The sequence below is a fragment of the Choloepus didactylus genome, chromosome 18 (genome assembly GCF_015220235.1).
Source record: "Choloepus didactylus isolate mChoDid1 chromosome 18, mChoDid1.pri, whole genome shotgun sequence".
Taxonomy (NCBI): domain Eukaryota; kingdom Metazoa; phylum Chordata; class Mammalia; order Pilosa; family Megalonychidae; genus Choloepus; species Choloepus didactylus.
In genome coordinates, this window is record NC_051324.1 from 69,529,751 (window position 1) to 69,544,980 (window position 15,230).

The following is a 15,230-nucleotide window of genomic DNA, read 5'->3' on the forward strand; positions in this document are numbered from 1 at the left end:
TCACCCTCCCCGACACTCCAGCCGGCTGCCCCCCTCAGCTCCCAGCGGGCAGCGCTGCCCCCAGCACAGGGGCTCCGTCCAGATCCAGGCCTCTGAGGCTGAGGAGGGATTGGTGGACCCAGACCACCCACTGCCCCGGGCCAGGCAGGGTCATGGCTGGGTGTCGGAAATAAAGTGGTACCTGTAAGGGAATAAACGCTCTCTCGGTTCTGGAGGAGAAAAGAATTTATTTACGATCTTGCAAGATGGGGCGTCCAGCCAAACACGCGGAAGGCTGGCGCGCCAGAGGAAGAGAATGGCGATGTTTAAATCTCCTACTCCTAATTCGCAAGTCCCTCCCCTGTTTCCCCATTGACTGGGTACTACAGAGGTTACAGCCTATCCGAGAACACTAACTAATTCATCTTTTGAGATTTTAATTTGTACAGCCAATCCCAGAGAGCCAACTAGCTCATTATTGAGATTTTGAACTGATTAGCCAATGCCCCCCCCCCAAATTTTTATTTTTTTTTGCTGTGAGTTCCCGCCTCTGATACTACCTTATGTCTCTTTACATCAGGCAGATTCTCTCTTCTCTTTGTCTGGGGCTTGTTTAAACTGGTTTTGCCTCCATTTCCCTTATTCCATGCTGTCTCTATGTGAAAACGAAACTTATTCCTTTCTTACAGATTCCCTCCTCTTTTTTTTTAAACACTTTTAGTTTTCACATTTTAGATTCTCAAATTTGCTAAGGGCTTTTTTACATTCCTCATCATAGGGATCTTTCTTATTTTTGATTCTAGTGGTTTTGATGGCTTTTTGAACTAGCCTTTGAGCACACGGGATTATGTAGCACCCAGCTGTTATAAACATTTTGGCTGGAATGATAAGGAAAATTAAAATAGATGTTGCAATTCCTTTCCATTTCTCGAACCAATTTTCCAACCATTCTATGAGTGGGTTGTTAATGCTAGAATTCTTTTCTAGTTTCTGAAATAAGGCTGTTAAGCCTTGTAGGGCTTTGGTGATAGTTCCATTAGGTGCAGTATTATTGGGGATGAATGTGCGACAATTTCCCCCAACTATAGCACAGATGCCTCCTTTTTCAGCTAGCATCGTGTCTAGGGCCATTCTGTTCTCCCATGCCATTCGGCTAGTGGCATCTAACTGTTCTGCTATTTTTTTTAATGACATTCCTGGTATAGTTGATAAATTTTAGCTGATGATTGACATTTTTATTGATGGTGACCCACCAGAATAAGGATGATTTAAATTCTGCAGCTAATTGATTTCTAGCTTTAAACTCATTAGGAACTTTCTGGGGAACCCCTATACTATCTACAAACATTTTTTTATTGAAGGAACTAGGTACACTTTGTGCATTTTTCTTTTCTACTTTGCCTTGGGTTGGTACTTTATTACTTTCAAATGCCAGGGTAAATGAGATAGCCAATTGAACCAGAGCACAGGTTTCTCCCCACCTTTCAGGTAGTGTTGGCCAGAGGATGCCCTTCCCACAGTACCACCAGAGGTCTGCTCGGGGTATAGTTAGGCTGGAGAAGTTGCCAGTACTATCCTTGCTCACATTCCACACCTGTGTACACAAAGCCATGGTACCAAGATCCTGGAGCCCTTCTTGCCATCTGGAGAGACAGGCAGAGTGGTTTCCGGGACCAAGGTGAGACGCTGGTATGGCTTTGACACTTCCCTCCTGGACTGGAGGGAAAAGGGAGGACAACGTACTACAACTTTCACCAGGAGTAGCATTTTGAAAGAGGAGTGTTATACATTTAAACTCCCTTTCATGCTTTTTCATCCCCAAGGGGAAGGGCATAATCTGAACAGTGGGTTGTTTGGTTGTACAAGCATAACAGTCACTTCTGTTTAGACTCTGGATGGTATGTTTGCCCCATTCTACCCAGGCATTTGTATTTCCATAACCTGTTTCTATTTCTGTGGTTTGCTTTAAGTCTTTGGTCTTAAGTATTCTAATGACCTTGGGGTCAATTTGTACTGGAGAGTTAAATTCCAGCCAAGTTTCCCTTAATGGTTTTTCCTCCAACCTGGGTAAGACCCATCCCTCATACTGTGTGGTCCACCAAGCAGTGTTCCAAGAATAACAGGGGTTAGGTGTCTCGTAAGTTATACTCTCAAATGTTCGCCCCCCAACAATCTTGCTTTCTATTTGAACAGTCTGCTTACATAAATGCTTATATTCCTCCCTCAGTTGTTGCTGATGTTTTAGATTTTTACAGCTCATTACTTGACAAACATCAAATTGTACAGTTTGAGACTTTAAGCCTTTGACTACACTTAATAACCAGCTTAGCAGAACCTGTTACTCCTTGAATATAGAACATTATGATCAGCATAAGCAATTTCATCATTAAGCTATACACAGAGCACAATGCAAACATAGGGTTTAATCCAGCCCTTTCTCCCTTCTAATATGTTCCTTTAACTGTTGCCTATTTAAAGTGATCCTTAGGGGATCTGAGGTAGGAGTCACTTTCCAGGATTCAGGTTGAGTTGCTGGATACTTATCGTCTGGTTCAGGCACTGGTCCCTTCACTTGTGTGTAATGAGTCCAGCCTCTTTCTGCCATTCGGACTGCCGTCTCAGTTGTCAGCAAGACTTGATAGGGTCCTTCCCAGATCGGTTGAAGTTTGGATTCTTTCCACGACTGGATCAGAACCCAGCTGCCAGGCTGATGTCAATGGGCAGCAAATTCAAGAGGCAGGGTCTGAGCCAGCAGTCCACGGTGCCTGAGAGATGATAAAGTAGAAGACAAGGCCAGTATATAATTCTTAAGAAAAAGATCCTTTGTGTCTAGGGAGGGGAGCTCTCCAGTCCTCCTGGGGAAAGGCAAACCAAAAACCAAAGGCCTACACCTTGTAATTGCCTAAGTACTAAATTACACATGGCTTGCACCCCTCTAATGACTCCCCTAGTGTAAAACTGCTAATACCTGCTTTAGGTACAGACACTCCTGAAGTCATGTGCATGAAGAGCAGCAAGAACTTACCAACATTTCAGGCTAGAACAATTAGACTAAAGGACAACAATAATTTACAATAACCTAAGATTAATGAACATAAAAAGGCTTACCACTCTTAAATGCTAACTTAAAATTCAGTTTTTAGTACACCTAGTTTAGTGATGCTTGAATATACGTGATTCACATATATGCATACCCTGAACATACACACAAGTTTTGCTGTTAGATGAGTAAAAACCCACTCTCCAGGGAGAGGAGGACAAGCCTTGGTGTGTAGTATTTGACAATATATGTGGTGTCTTTATTTCTATTAGACTTAATGTTAAGATAGCAACCTGGCATTACCAAATGGAGACCTGGGAAGAGATATGAACCATTCACTGTTCTAAGTTTGTTTAATTCAGCTTTAGTGAACCTTAAACCCTTTTATAGGAACATCTACTTGCACTTTGAGTATGGACCTTTTGCTTTTGCCCAAAATATATCAGAAAAATTATTCTGCTTTTTACAAGAATACACAGTCTCATATATCTGGAATACAGACACATATAACTTATATACACACTCATAACCATACGAAACAGACATACATTCCCATTTACAAGCATGTATAGCCAATACACTACTGTTACACATACATAGAAAACTTTTACACAGTTTTTCTCACTTTTTTTCATTTTTCACACTATTGTGAAACTGCACACAATTGCCCAGCTTTAGAGTACACACAAACTAGTATACGCTATAAAGACACAAAGAAATAGCTTCAGTTTACTATAGATGAGTACACAGGAAATTTTTGCCAAGTTTTAAATTACACACTGACAAACTTTAACAGTTTGAAAGACTCCTACGTAATTATATTACATGCTTTTATTACATACAAATACAACTATCCCACATTCCTGTGTAAACATACAACTTAAACTCCCATTAGATTCATGAAGTTTTAACTCTCAGAATGCATCCAAATACAGTCCTAAAAAATGTGCATATAACTTTCTATATACCCTGATACACACATTAAGGGACTTTAAATGTAGCTTCCACATGCCTTAGACTTAATTACACAGCACACTAAAATATGTAAATGTATTTATTAATACCTGTTTAGCCCCACATAAGTATATGAATAGAGAATCACACAAACCCCATGCTACAAATTTCCTTCCTCCTTTTTTTTTTTTTTTTTTTTTTAAACTGCTCCAATTACTTCTCTATCTCACTTTTGTCTGTTTCCTCCCTGGCTTGTTGATTCTCTGAATATTTCCTCTAATGGCTTATTCAGCCATTCATCGATTTTTGGATCTTCTCTGAATATTAGGCTAAAATTCCTTTATATAACTGATCTTTTAAAGTCTGAGTTATTAACAGAATGACATTGTATTCTTGGGGCTTGAGGGAGTGGGAGTCCAACCCTTTTTAGAGGCTTTTGTGGCAGCCCTTTTCTTTTCAAAGTCTGGGGTGATGTTGGGGAGATTACCTTTTTGGCCCCACCCTTCTTAAACATCGGGGTGCCACCCAGACTCTGCCTCTTCGGGGTAAAGGCTCTACCTTCTCTGAACAGTGGGGTGGCAGCCAGGCTTTTCACATTCCCCTGGGAATGTGCTCCACCCTCTGGGTCCTGAGGCGGCAAAACTTTTCTAGAGCATTGAGGCGGAAGGCCCACCCTCAACCCCCAGGGCAAACTCACCCTTTTCATGCATGTGGGCCACTCCACTCTCCCAGCCTGAGACCACTTGACTTCAGACCTCAACTTTCATCGTTCTTTGGGGATATGGGTACAGCCAATTTTATTTTAGGTGGATGCAGTCTCTCTCTTTCTCTCATAGCCGCCCTCTTTCCCATTTCCCTTTCTTCTCCCAAGAAAGGGATATTTACATAAACCAGAGTTTAAGAATCAAGTTAATTGTTATTCAGCTAGCCTTGCTAGACTTTTTATTAATGATTCTTACCTTTCTTTCTTTAAGAGCCTTTAGAAACAGAAACTTTTGGAAATCTCTCCATTTTTTTTTTTTTCTTAACTTTTGGTGGGTTGTAATTACTGGAGCAGTCAGCATTAACTGGCTCTCCAATTGCCTGGGGGCATAGACTGCTTCCACCAAAACCCCAGGCTTTAATGGTTCCCGCCCCAGTGGGGGAGGGGAAACCATAAGGTGGGGGAATGCTTATCCCAGGTTTTAGTTTTTTTCCCTGCAGCCACCACATGGCACAGTTCAATTCTGCCTTGGAAAAAGGTTTATTTTTATTAACATGACACACGAGGTCAGCACAAAGCCAACTCTTATCTGCCTTATATTTTGGCCAGAATATATTTGGCAGCAAAATGACTTTTTTTTTTTTTTGTCTAAACATAACAATAATATTTGATCATTTTCTTTTACCCTTTCCCTTGGTCCAATTACTTTTAGCCCAATGTTTTAACATGTTTCCCAATGGATTATTTAGAGGAATGTTCCCCGGGGACCCTAAAGGTACCTACCCCCTTCCCTTTATTCCCAGCCGGCTGACTGCCTCTATTCCCCATTCTGAGTCTTGCCTGAGCATCTTTCCCTTAGGATCAGCTCTAGGCTCATCAGAATGTCCCCATTCTGAGTCTTGTTTGGGCATCTTTCCCTCAGGATCAGCCCCAGACTTTCAGAATGCTTTAACCACCAAGGTAATATAATATTTCTTTCCTTACCTTGGTCCGTGCACGGAGTTGCCTGGTTAACCAGAGGCAGGCCTTTTCTTTTCCCCCTTTTCTCATCCACAACCGGCAGATCCAAGCATCTGGTCTCGGGCCCTTTAGCTGCCGGAGATGGGCCCCCAATGGCGGAGTCCGAGACCGCTCAATCAGCGGGGCGCGCCTTCCCTTTGTCCACCTCGGGGGTCCCCCTCCGAAGCTTTGGATCCCGGACGAGCCCCCAAGTTGTCGGAAATAAAGTGGTACCTGTAAGGGAATAAACGCTCTCTCGGTTCTGGAGGAGAAAAGAATTTATTTACGATCTTGCAAGATGGGGCGTCCAGCCAAACACGCGGAAGGCTGGCGCGCCAGAGGAAGAGAATGGCGATGTTTAAATCTCCTACTCCTAATTCGCAAGTCCCTCCCCTGTTTCCCCATTGACTGGGTACTACAGAGGTTACAGCCTATCCGAGAACACTAACTAATTCATCTTTTGAGATTTTAATTTGTACAGCCAATCCCAGAGAGCCAACTAGCTCATTATTGAGATTTTGAACTGATTAGCCAATGCCCCCCCAAATTTTTATTTTTTTTTGCTGTGAGTTCCCGCCTCTGATACTACCTCATGTCTCTTTACATCAGGCAGATTCTCTCTTCTCTTTGTCTGGGGCTTGTTTAAACTGGTTTTGCCTCCATTTCCCTTATTCCATGCTGTCTCTATGTGAAAACGAAACTTATTCCTTTCTTACACTGGGGACCCCGCCCAGCTGGAAACCCGCCACCCTGTCTGGCCTCAACCTGCCCATTCCTGCAGCACCAGGTGAGGTTAATGATACAAGGAGGAAATGATACAAGGCAGAGGGAAAAACCCCACGGGCGACATAGTCGGGCACCAGGCCCAACACCCCCTCAGTAGTGTTCCTGAATTCCACCCCCTCCCGGCTAGCTCCCGGAAACATTAGTGAGCCCAGCTGCTGGCTCCAGGCACCACGGGCGGCCATTTTGGAGCAAGGTGTCACCAGAAGAGCTGTGTGGGTAGGTGTGTGTAGGTTGGCTGTGTGTATGATGTGTGTGTGTAGTGTACATGTGTAGTGTGGTGTGTGTGTGTGTGTGTGTGTAGGGTGGTGTGTGTAGTGTATAGGGTGGCTGTGGGTAGTGTGCGTGTGTAAGGTGGCTATATGTAGAGTGTGTGTATGGTGGCTGTGTGTAGTGTGTGTGTATGGGGTGATTGTGCATAAATGTGTTTGTAAGGTGTGTGTGTACGGTGGCTGTGTGTAGTGCGTGTGTATAGGGTAGTTGTGCGTAGGTGTCTGTGTAGGGTGTGTGTGTACAGTGGCTTGTGTAGTGGGTGTGTATAGGGTGGTTGTGCATAGGTGTGTGTAGGGTGTGTGTGTATGGTGGCTGTGTGTAGTGTGTGCATGTAGGATGGCTGTGTGTAGTGGGTGTGTATAGGGTGGTTGTGCATAGGTGTGTGTAGGGTGTGTGTGTATGGTGGCTGTGTGTAGTGTGTGCATGTAGGATGGCTGTGTGTAGTGTGTGTGTATAGGGTGGTTGTGCGTAGGTGTCTGTGTAGGGTGTGTGTGTACAGTGGCTTGTGTAGTGGGTGTGTATAGAGTGGTTGTGCGTAGGTGTGTGTAGTGTGTGTGTGTGTAGGGTGGTTGTGCATAGGTGTGTGTGTGTGTAGGGTGTGTGTGTAGTGTGTGCGTGTAGGGTGGCTGTGTGTAGTGTGTGTGTGTAGGGTGGTTGTGCATAGGTGTGTGTGTGTGTGTAGTGTGTGCGTGTAGGGTGGCTGTGTGTAGTGTGTGTGTATAGGGTGGTTGTGCGTAGGTGTGTGTAGTGTGTGTGTAGGGTGGCTGTGTGTAGTGTGTGCGTGTAGGATGGCTGTGTGTAGTGTGTGTGTGTAGGGTGGTTGTGCATAGGTGTGTGTGTGTGTGTAGGGTGTGTGTGCAGGGTGTGCTCTGAAGGTCTCCTGGACAGGGTCTCGTCCTCTGGCTCCGCGGCCGGCCGCGTCTGTGACCTCTGGTTACCTGTCTGCAGCCTTGGTACTTGGGTTCAATTCCGATGACTTTTATTCCCCATGGGCTGTTCTTCCTGTCAGTTGGTAGGAATGAGACCGAAACCTTTACCCGGATTCAGGGGAACCTTTCACACCAAAAAGTCTGCCTTGCCTCTCCGTCCCCCAGTCTTCATTCTCCCACGCCAGGAGGGCTGGGTGGCGTTCGTGGCCGCGTGTGGTGAGGAAATGCTGGGAGGACCTGTCAGCTCAGGCCCGGTCGGGCCTGGTGGATCCACACTCTCCCATCGGGAAGCCGGCAGGGAGGGGGGCTGCCTGGCCAGGGTTCCCTGATTCTAAAGGACACTTAATTCCAGGGTGACACCATCCAGGCACGCGTTGCTATGAAATCCACACCCAGATGAACCCGGGTTTGCCTTCCTAAACGGGAGCTCCTGGCCCAGAGCCCAGGCCCCCTACAGGCCACAGTGATGGTCATGGGGGTCCTCAAGCCTCTTTAGTATTTCAAAATGCCAAATGCAAAGCAGACCTGCACCCTCGGTGAAGCTGGCCAGCAGCCCAAAATGTCAGGGTTCTTTTCTTTGGCCCAGCGCTAGCCTCAACTGTATCAGATGGCAAAGGGGTTTCCAGAGCCCACGGGGGAGATACAGCAGAGGGCCCCTGGGGACAGCAGGGCAGCCAGTGCTCTTAGAAAATGCACCGCAGCGACCCCTCCTTTTCCCCCGCTGGTTCTAGATCACCACCCACGCACTTCTCATATCCTTCTCCGGCCTGAGCGCTCAGCTAATATATTTTTAATGTGAATCCAACAAGGCTGTAAACCAAACTGTATTTTACTTTAAAAAAAACTTCCATATTCTTACAAAAAGATTGCATTCATGTATTGAGTAATTTTTACATCTTTTAAAAATATTCATTGCATTTTCTGCTTTTATTTAACAAACACATTGTAGTTAGTATGGGCCAGCCACTGTTCATAGCTTTTTACAAATATGAACTAATTTAATCCCCCCTAGCCCTAGGAGTAAGTATTATCCCAATTCAATGGAAGAGGGAACTAAGGCAGGAGAGGTTACTTGACTTTACTGTAGTCACAGAGGTGGTATAAATTGGGAGCAGGATTCAAACGCAGTAGACTGCCTCTTCAACCATTACGCTACACCGCCTTTCCTGCAATGCATTCACTGTAGAAAATTTACACAATATAGAAACACAAAACTACCCATAAACCTACCCCCCAGAGATAACCTCTCCTGGAGTATTTCCTTCTAGTCTTTTCTCATGCAGACAGAGCTGTGAGTCAGCTGAAGATGTAGATAGCTAAAGGATAGAGTTACAACTCATATTATGCACTTTCCACCAGATACACTGAGCATATTTGCCAAAATGGCTTCAAAAAAGGCAAAAACTACCTGTTCACTGGCTGCATCCTACAAATCTGTCCCATAGCTTTGTTTTGTCTTTAACTCCTTCTCTGATCCCCACTAGAGGTGGTTGGTAAAAGGCTACCCAGCCAGAGCCACAGATGTTGCTTCCTCAATCATTACTCCAAGTTTTACCCAGACCCAGGAAAGTCAAAGTGGGCGTCAAGGAAGCTGATAGCAGCAATCGTTTCTATTGCCAAAGACAGAGTGACCTCCTCATGCCAGTCCCACAGGTGGGGAAGGGGCAGGAAAAAGAACTGAGATGGCAGGAGCCTGGAGGAGACTTTAACCCCTTCCTCTTCCAAGGGATGGTGTGCTCGGGGCCTTGGTCCCAGGCTAGGGTGGAAGGAGAGGGTGCCTGCGAGACCCCGTGGCAGAGGCCCTGCCTGGCGTACAGTGGCTACCTGCTGACTGCCAGGAACAGCTCTCCCAAAGGCACACGAACTCAACTCTGCACTGTTCCTAGGAGAAAAGAGCTAGTGGTGGCCTGGATGGGTCCCACCAGCTAAGGGGAGGTGGGCCATCTCCGGCCTGCTTTGCTGACTGAGCCCCGAAGGCCCTGCCACAAACTTCACTCTCCAATTGCTCTCATGGGCTCCATCACCAGTCCCCACCCATCCCCACTCCCACTCCTACCCCCACTCCATTTTACCCTGAAAGTGTCTCACCTCCTGGCCTTTTCTCATACCGTTCCCTCTGCCTGGGACACTCTTCCACCTCCACCTCTACCCCGCTTAGCAAACTCCTAACTCATTCCTTGAGACTCAGCTAAGATATGCCATGTTCCAAGAAGTCAGGTCTGAGCTCCTCTATCCCCCAGGCCAGGTAGAGTGCCCTCCTCTTTGCTCCCATAACATTCTCTGCATGTGTCTTTCATGGAGCTCACACTTCATATTTCATCTGTGAATTTTCCATAGACTTCAGGACAGGCAATGCATTTCATCTCTCTGTCTCCCATGCTTAAGGCATGACGGACGCATAGTAGGTGCTCAATAAAAGTTGGCCCAAGAACTGGATGAACGCCCTCAGAGGCTCTTCTGGGCTCAAGGGCAGGGGGCCGCTCGGATCCTGCTAAAGCTGCCAGAATGCAAAATACCAGAAATGGATTGGCTTTTTCAATGGAAATTGATTAGGTTACAAATTTACAGTTCTATGGCCATGAAAATGTCCAAATTAAGGCACCCAGAGAAAGATACCTTGACTGAAGAAAGGCTGATGGCATCCGGGGTTCCTCTGTCTCATGGGAAGACACATGGTGATGTCTCTGGGCTTCTCCCAGGGTTAGCTTCTGGTTTCTGTGGCTTTCTGCAAAATGTCTCCGGACTTCTGTCTTTGCTTCTCTCAGCTCCTGTGCATCCCTGCTTGTTTCTCCCAGGGCTTTCTCTCTAAGCATCTGGGGGTCCTCTCTTAGCTTCTCCTGGGCAAACTGGATTTCATCTCTTAGCTTCTCTCCTGGTTCTGTTTTCAACAGCTGTCTCCCAAATGTCTCTGGGCATTTTCTCTCTTAGCTTCTCTTGGCTCTCTGCTTGTTTCTCCTGAGATGTTTCTGTCTAATCATCTCTCAGCTCTCTTCAAATGTCTCTGCCTTTTATCTTCTCATAGAGGATGCCTGTAAAGGTGATTAAGACCCACCTTCAATGGGGGGGTGTCACATCTCCATGGAAACAATCTAATCAAAAGTTCCCACCCACAATAGGTCTGCCCACACCAGATTGGCTTAAAAGAACATTGTCTTATATGGGGCACATAATAGACTCAAACCAGCATAGACCCTTTCCTGGGTCAGGTCGGGCTGGGATCAGTGGTCGAAGCGTGGTTGCTCACCTACTTCCTTTCTCCTTCCATCCCTTTCCTCCCTCACAAGCTGAGTAAGCAGGTGCACTGTAGCAAGGTGAGTGCACAGGACCTACCTGCCTCTCACCTGTTTCCATTCCAGCCTTCTCCCTACCTGGAAGATTCTTTGAGAACAGGGACCATTTCCTGATCTGTAAAATGGTGTGGATATGATGCATATTCACTGAGGATTCTGTGACCCTCGGTGCTTCTCAACCAGGGTGCAGCAGGGACTAGGCTGAGGTGAGGGAGAAACTCATCTTGGGGGCAAAATTTAAGGGGAGGGGTGTGTTCTGGTTTGCTAATGCTGCGAGAATGCAAAACACCAGAAATGGATTGGCTTTTATAAAGGGGTTTATTTGGTTACACAGTTACAGTCTTAAGGCCATAAAGTGTCCAAGGTAAGGCATCAACAATCAGGATGGCCATTGGCATCCGGAAAACCTCTGTTAGCTGGGAAGGTACGTGGCTGCGTCTGCTCCAAAGTTCTGGTTTCAAAATGGCTTTCTCCCAGGACGTTCCTCTCTAGACTGCAGTTCCTCAAAAATGTCACTGTTAGTTGCTCTTGGGGTATTTGTCCTCTTTTAGCTTCTCCGGAGCAAGAGTTTGCTTTCAATGGCCGTCTTCAAACTGTCTCTCATCTGCAGCTACTCTCTCAGCTTCTGTGTCCCTCTTGGCTGTAGCTCCTCTTCAAAATGTCACTCTCAGCTGCACTGAGTTCCTTCTGTTAGCTCATTTATGTGACTCCCGTGATTTAATTTAAACCCACCCTGAATGGGTGGGGTAACACCTCCATGGAAATTATCCAACCAAAGGTCTTGTACACAGTTGATGGAATCACATCTCCTTGGAAACACCCAAAGGATTCCAAATCTAATCAATAATAATATGTCTGCCCACACAAGACTGCATCAAAGATAATGGCGTTTTGAGGGATACATCGAAACCGGTACAGGGTGTCTGCCAAAAACCTCAGGAATCAAGGAAAATCTCTTAATGCACTATCTTAAAAAATCAAAATTAATGCAAAAATCCATGATGAACAGAATATTGAAATTTTAAATACAGACTGAATTTGACCCTGTACTTGCATGAATCTGCCTGACCTACCTCACACTAATCCCAGCCCTGGTTCCAATAAAACTTTATTTACAAAAATGTGACCAACCTGCTAGCCAGAGTTTTCTGATCTGATTTTCTAAAAATGTTGCATTCAATTATTATTATCGTGATTACTTCATTTTTTGGTGTCATTTAAATTGTGAGCCCCGGGTGAGTACTTCACTTGCCTCACCCTAGTTGGGGGTGTCACAAAGTTTGGAGGGTACTACTGGGGGTTGAGGGGGTGTCAGGGATGCTAAATGTCCTGCAATTCTCAGAACAGCTGCACCCAAAATGCCTATAACACTCCCTGTTGTTAGTAAGGCATAGGCACGCTGATGCTTCTAAATGGAAAGCTAACTAACATTGGTTCTCTGCTCACCCTTGCCAAAGTAAATGTCGATCAGAGTGTCAGGAGCCTAAGGGTATCCATTGCAAGGCCTTTGGTTCCCTGCCTGCTGAGTTTTCTGGAAGTAGAATCAACTTACATGCACAGCTACAGACTCCGTGCCTCGAGGACATGTGCATTGTTGACTTTGTGTTTAACACAGCAGGCCATGATGTTGGAGATGATGCTAATGGTTTAGATTTCTGCCCAGTTTTCTGCCACTAATGCTGAGTGGCTCCTGTGGGCCAGGCACAGGGCTCCTCATAGAGGATGTGGTAGAGCACAAGATGAACCCATCTTCCCCATTCAGCATCCTGGGGGTGGGGGCAGACCCTGCTGTCGGTCACAGGATGAGAGTATCTAACTACATGCTGAGATAAAGGCTCTGTGGGAAAGAGATTGCCAAGGGGCCTGTCCCACAGCAGGTAGAGGGAGGGTTTCCCTGAAAAAGTCGTTTGACATGCAACATGGAGGATGTGCCAGCTGGACAGGTGAGAGGGGCAGGAGTGAGAGGCAGAGAGGAAAGGATGAGGGGTGGGGTGCTGACAGAGTTAAGACACATCATCCCCTCTGTGTGGGCTGGAAGAGGCTCCAGCATTAGGAAGGAAAAAAGGAGAGGAGCAAGATCACAAAAGGAAAAGTCAGTAGAAGTGAAGGCCAAGGGGCAGGAGGGAGGCCCCCGACCAATCAGAGAATTGACGCCAGGGTCTGGTCAAAGGGGAAGATGGTGAGTGTGGTGGGGAGACAGGCTGAGGTAGGGTAGCAGTGAGAAAATCACAAGAAGTCAGCTTGCATGTGGGCCTGAGCTGGCGAGAGAGTGTGGGCTGGAAGAGAGAGTTGGGGCAATGGAGGCGGAAAGGAGGAAGCAGGATGGGGTCCCAGGATGAGGGGGTGACTCCAAAGCCATGAAAGCCCTCTCTGACAGCCCCTTCCTGGGCTAGGAGGGCAAAGTGGGGGAAGGGGGAGATGGTGGGGTAGGAAGCTCCAGGAATCAGTCCTTCCACTAAAGCAACTATTGAACTGGCAGGAACTGTCTGAATCAACTATTTTCAAGCTCTGGAGTCTAGTGGAACACTGTACAGCAAGCAGGGAAGAGCTGGAGGAGGAGGCTGGTAAAGATCAGGGAATTTCAACCTCCCTGCAGGGGCTACCATCCCCATCCTCCAGCTGCACAGCGGGCAGCAGCAGGGACTGCAGCCCAGGTTCTGGTGCAGCCTGTGGTTGCCAGGGTGGGCTATAAGGACCTAGTCCTCCAAAATTCAGGAGTGTGGGGTTTGATCGCTGCTTGTGATCAGCTACTTCAGATCCCTGCCCGGCTCCCTGAGGGCAGCAACTTTTCCAACCCCCTCAGGCAAACACAGTAGAGGAGTCTTAGACAGGCAGTATCTTTTTTTCTCTCTTTTCTCTTTTCCCTTTCCATTCCTCATTTGGAAGCAAAAAATATTTTGGAAAATTCACAGATTGATGGCTCCAGCCCTGACTAGCAACAACACAAAACACCTAGAAATCCTAGAGGAGTGGGAGAACCATATTTCCAGAGTCATAATAGCATAATATTCAGAATCTTTAGTCCTCAACATAAAAATTACAAAACGCATAAAGAAACAGGAAAGCATGGCCCATTCACAGGGAAAAAAAAAAATTGCCAGAAATCATCCCTGAGGAAGTTCATACATTGGAACTATTAGTCAAAGACTTCAAACCAACTGTCTTAATGAGCTAAAGAACTAGCTCATTCCATATACAAAGAACTAAAGGAAATTGGGAAAACATTGTCTGAAAAAAATAGAGATGGGAACTATAAAAAGGAACCAAACAAATTTTGGAGCTGCAACGTACAGTAATTGAAATGAAGAACTCATTAGATTCCAGATTCAACAACAGATTTGAACATGCAGAGAAAGGATCAGCAAAGTTGAAGACAAATTGGTTGAAATTATGCAGAATGAGGAGCAGAGAGAAAAAATAATGAAGAAAAATGAACAGAGCCTGAGAGACCCAGGGGACACATCAAGCATCCCAATATAACATATGTATCATTGGAGTCCCAGAAAAATAAGAGAGGGATAAAGGAGCAGAAAAGGTATTTGAAGAAATAATGGCTGAAAACTTCCCAAATCTAATAAAAGATATGAATATAAACCCCCAGGAAGCATAACAAACTCCAAGCAGAATGCATTCTAAGAGATCTCCACCCAGAAACATTATACCAAAATTGTCAAAGTCCAAAGAAAAATGGATGATTTTGAAAGGAGCAAGAAAGAAGTGATCCCAAATAAGAGGGGACCCACTCAAAAAGATTAACGGTGTGTTTCTCATCAGAAGCCATGGAGGCCACAAGACAGTGAGATGGCATATTTAAACTCCTTAAGGAAAAAAAATAACTGTCAAGAATTTTATATCCAGCAAAATTATCTTTCAAAAATAAAGAAGAAATTAAGACATTTACAGATAAACAAAACTTGAAAGAGTTCATTATCAGAAAACCTGCACTACAAGAAATGCTGAGGGGATCCTTCAAGCTGAAATAAAAGGATGATAGACAGTAACTTGAAGGAATAAAGAAAATTGGTACAAGTAACTACGTAAGTAAATGAAATATCCTGTATAATTGTACTTTTGGTTTGGAGCTGCTTCCCCGCCCCCACCCCCCACCTCCCATATATGATCGTGCCAGTTTGGATATATTATGTGCCCCAGAAGAATCATGATCTTTTAACTCAGTCATGTTGGGTGGACATTTTGATTGAATGTTTGTTTCCATTGAGATGTGACTTACTCTTCTGTGGGTGATACCTTTGATTGGGTTATTTCCATGGAGGTGTGGA

At 45.5% G+C, this 15,230-nt stretch overlaps 1 protein-coding gene across 1 annotated transcript in view; it reads right to left on the reverse strand.

The window, feature by feature from the left end:
• The window catches only part of LOC119514826 (collagen alpha-4(IV) chain-like), a 26,736-nt gene continuing 11,506 nt past the window's right edge, over window positions 1-15,230 (reverse strand). The window contains exon 5 of the mRNA XM_037810540.1: window positions 1-98. Coding sequence (XP_037666468.1) covers window positions 1-98 — 98 coding nt within the window. The remainder of the gene's footprint in view (window positions 99-15,230) is intronic.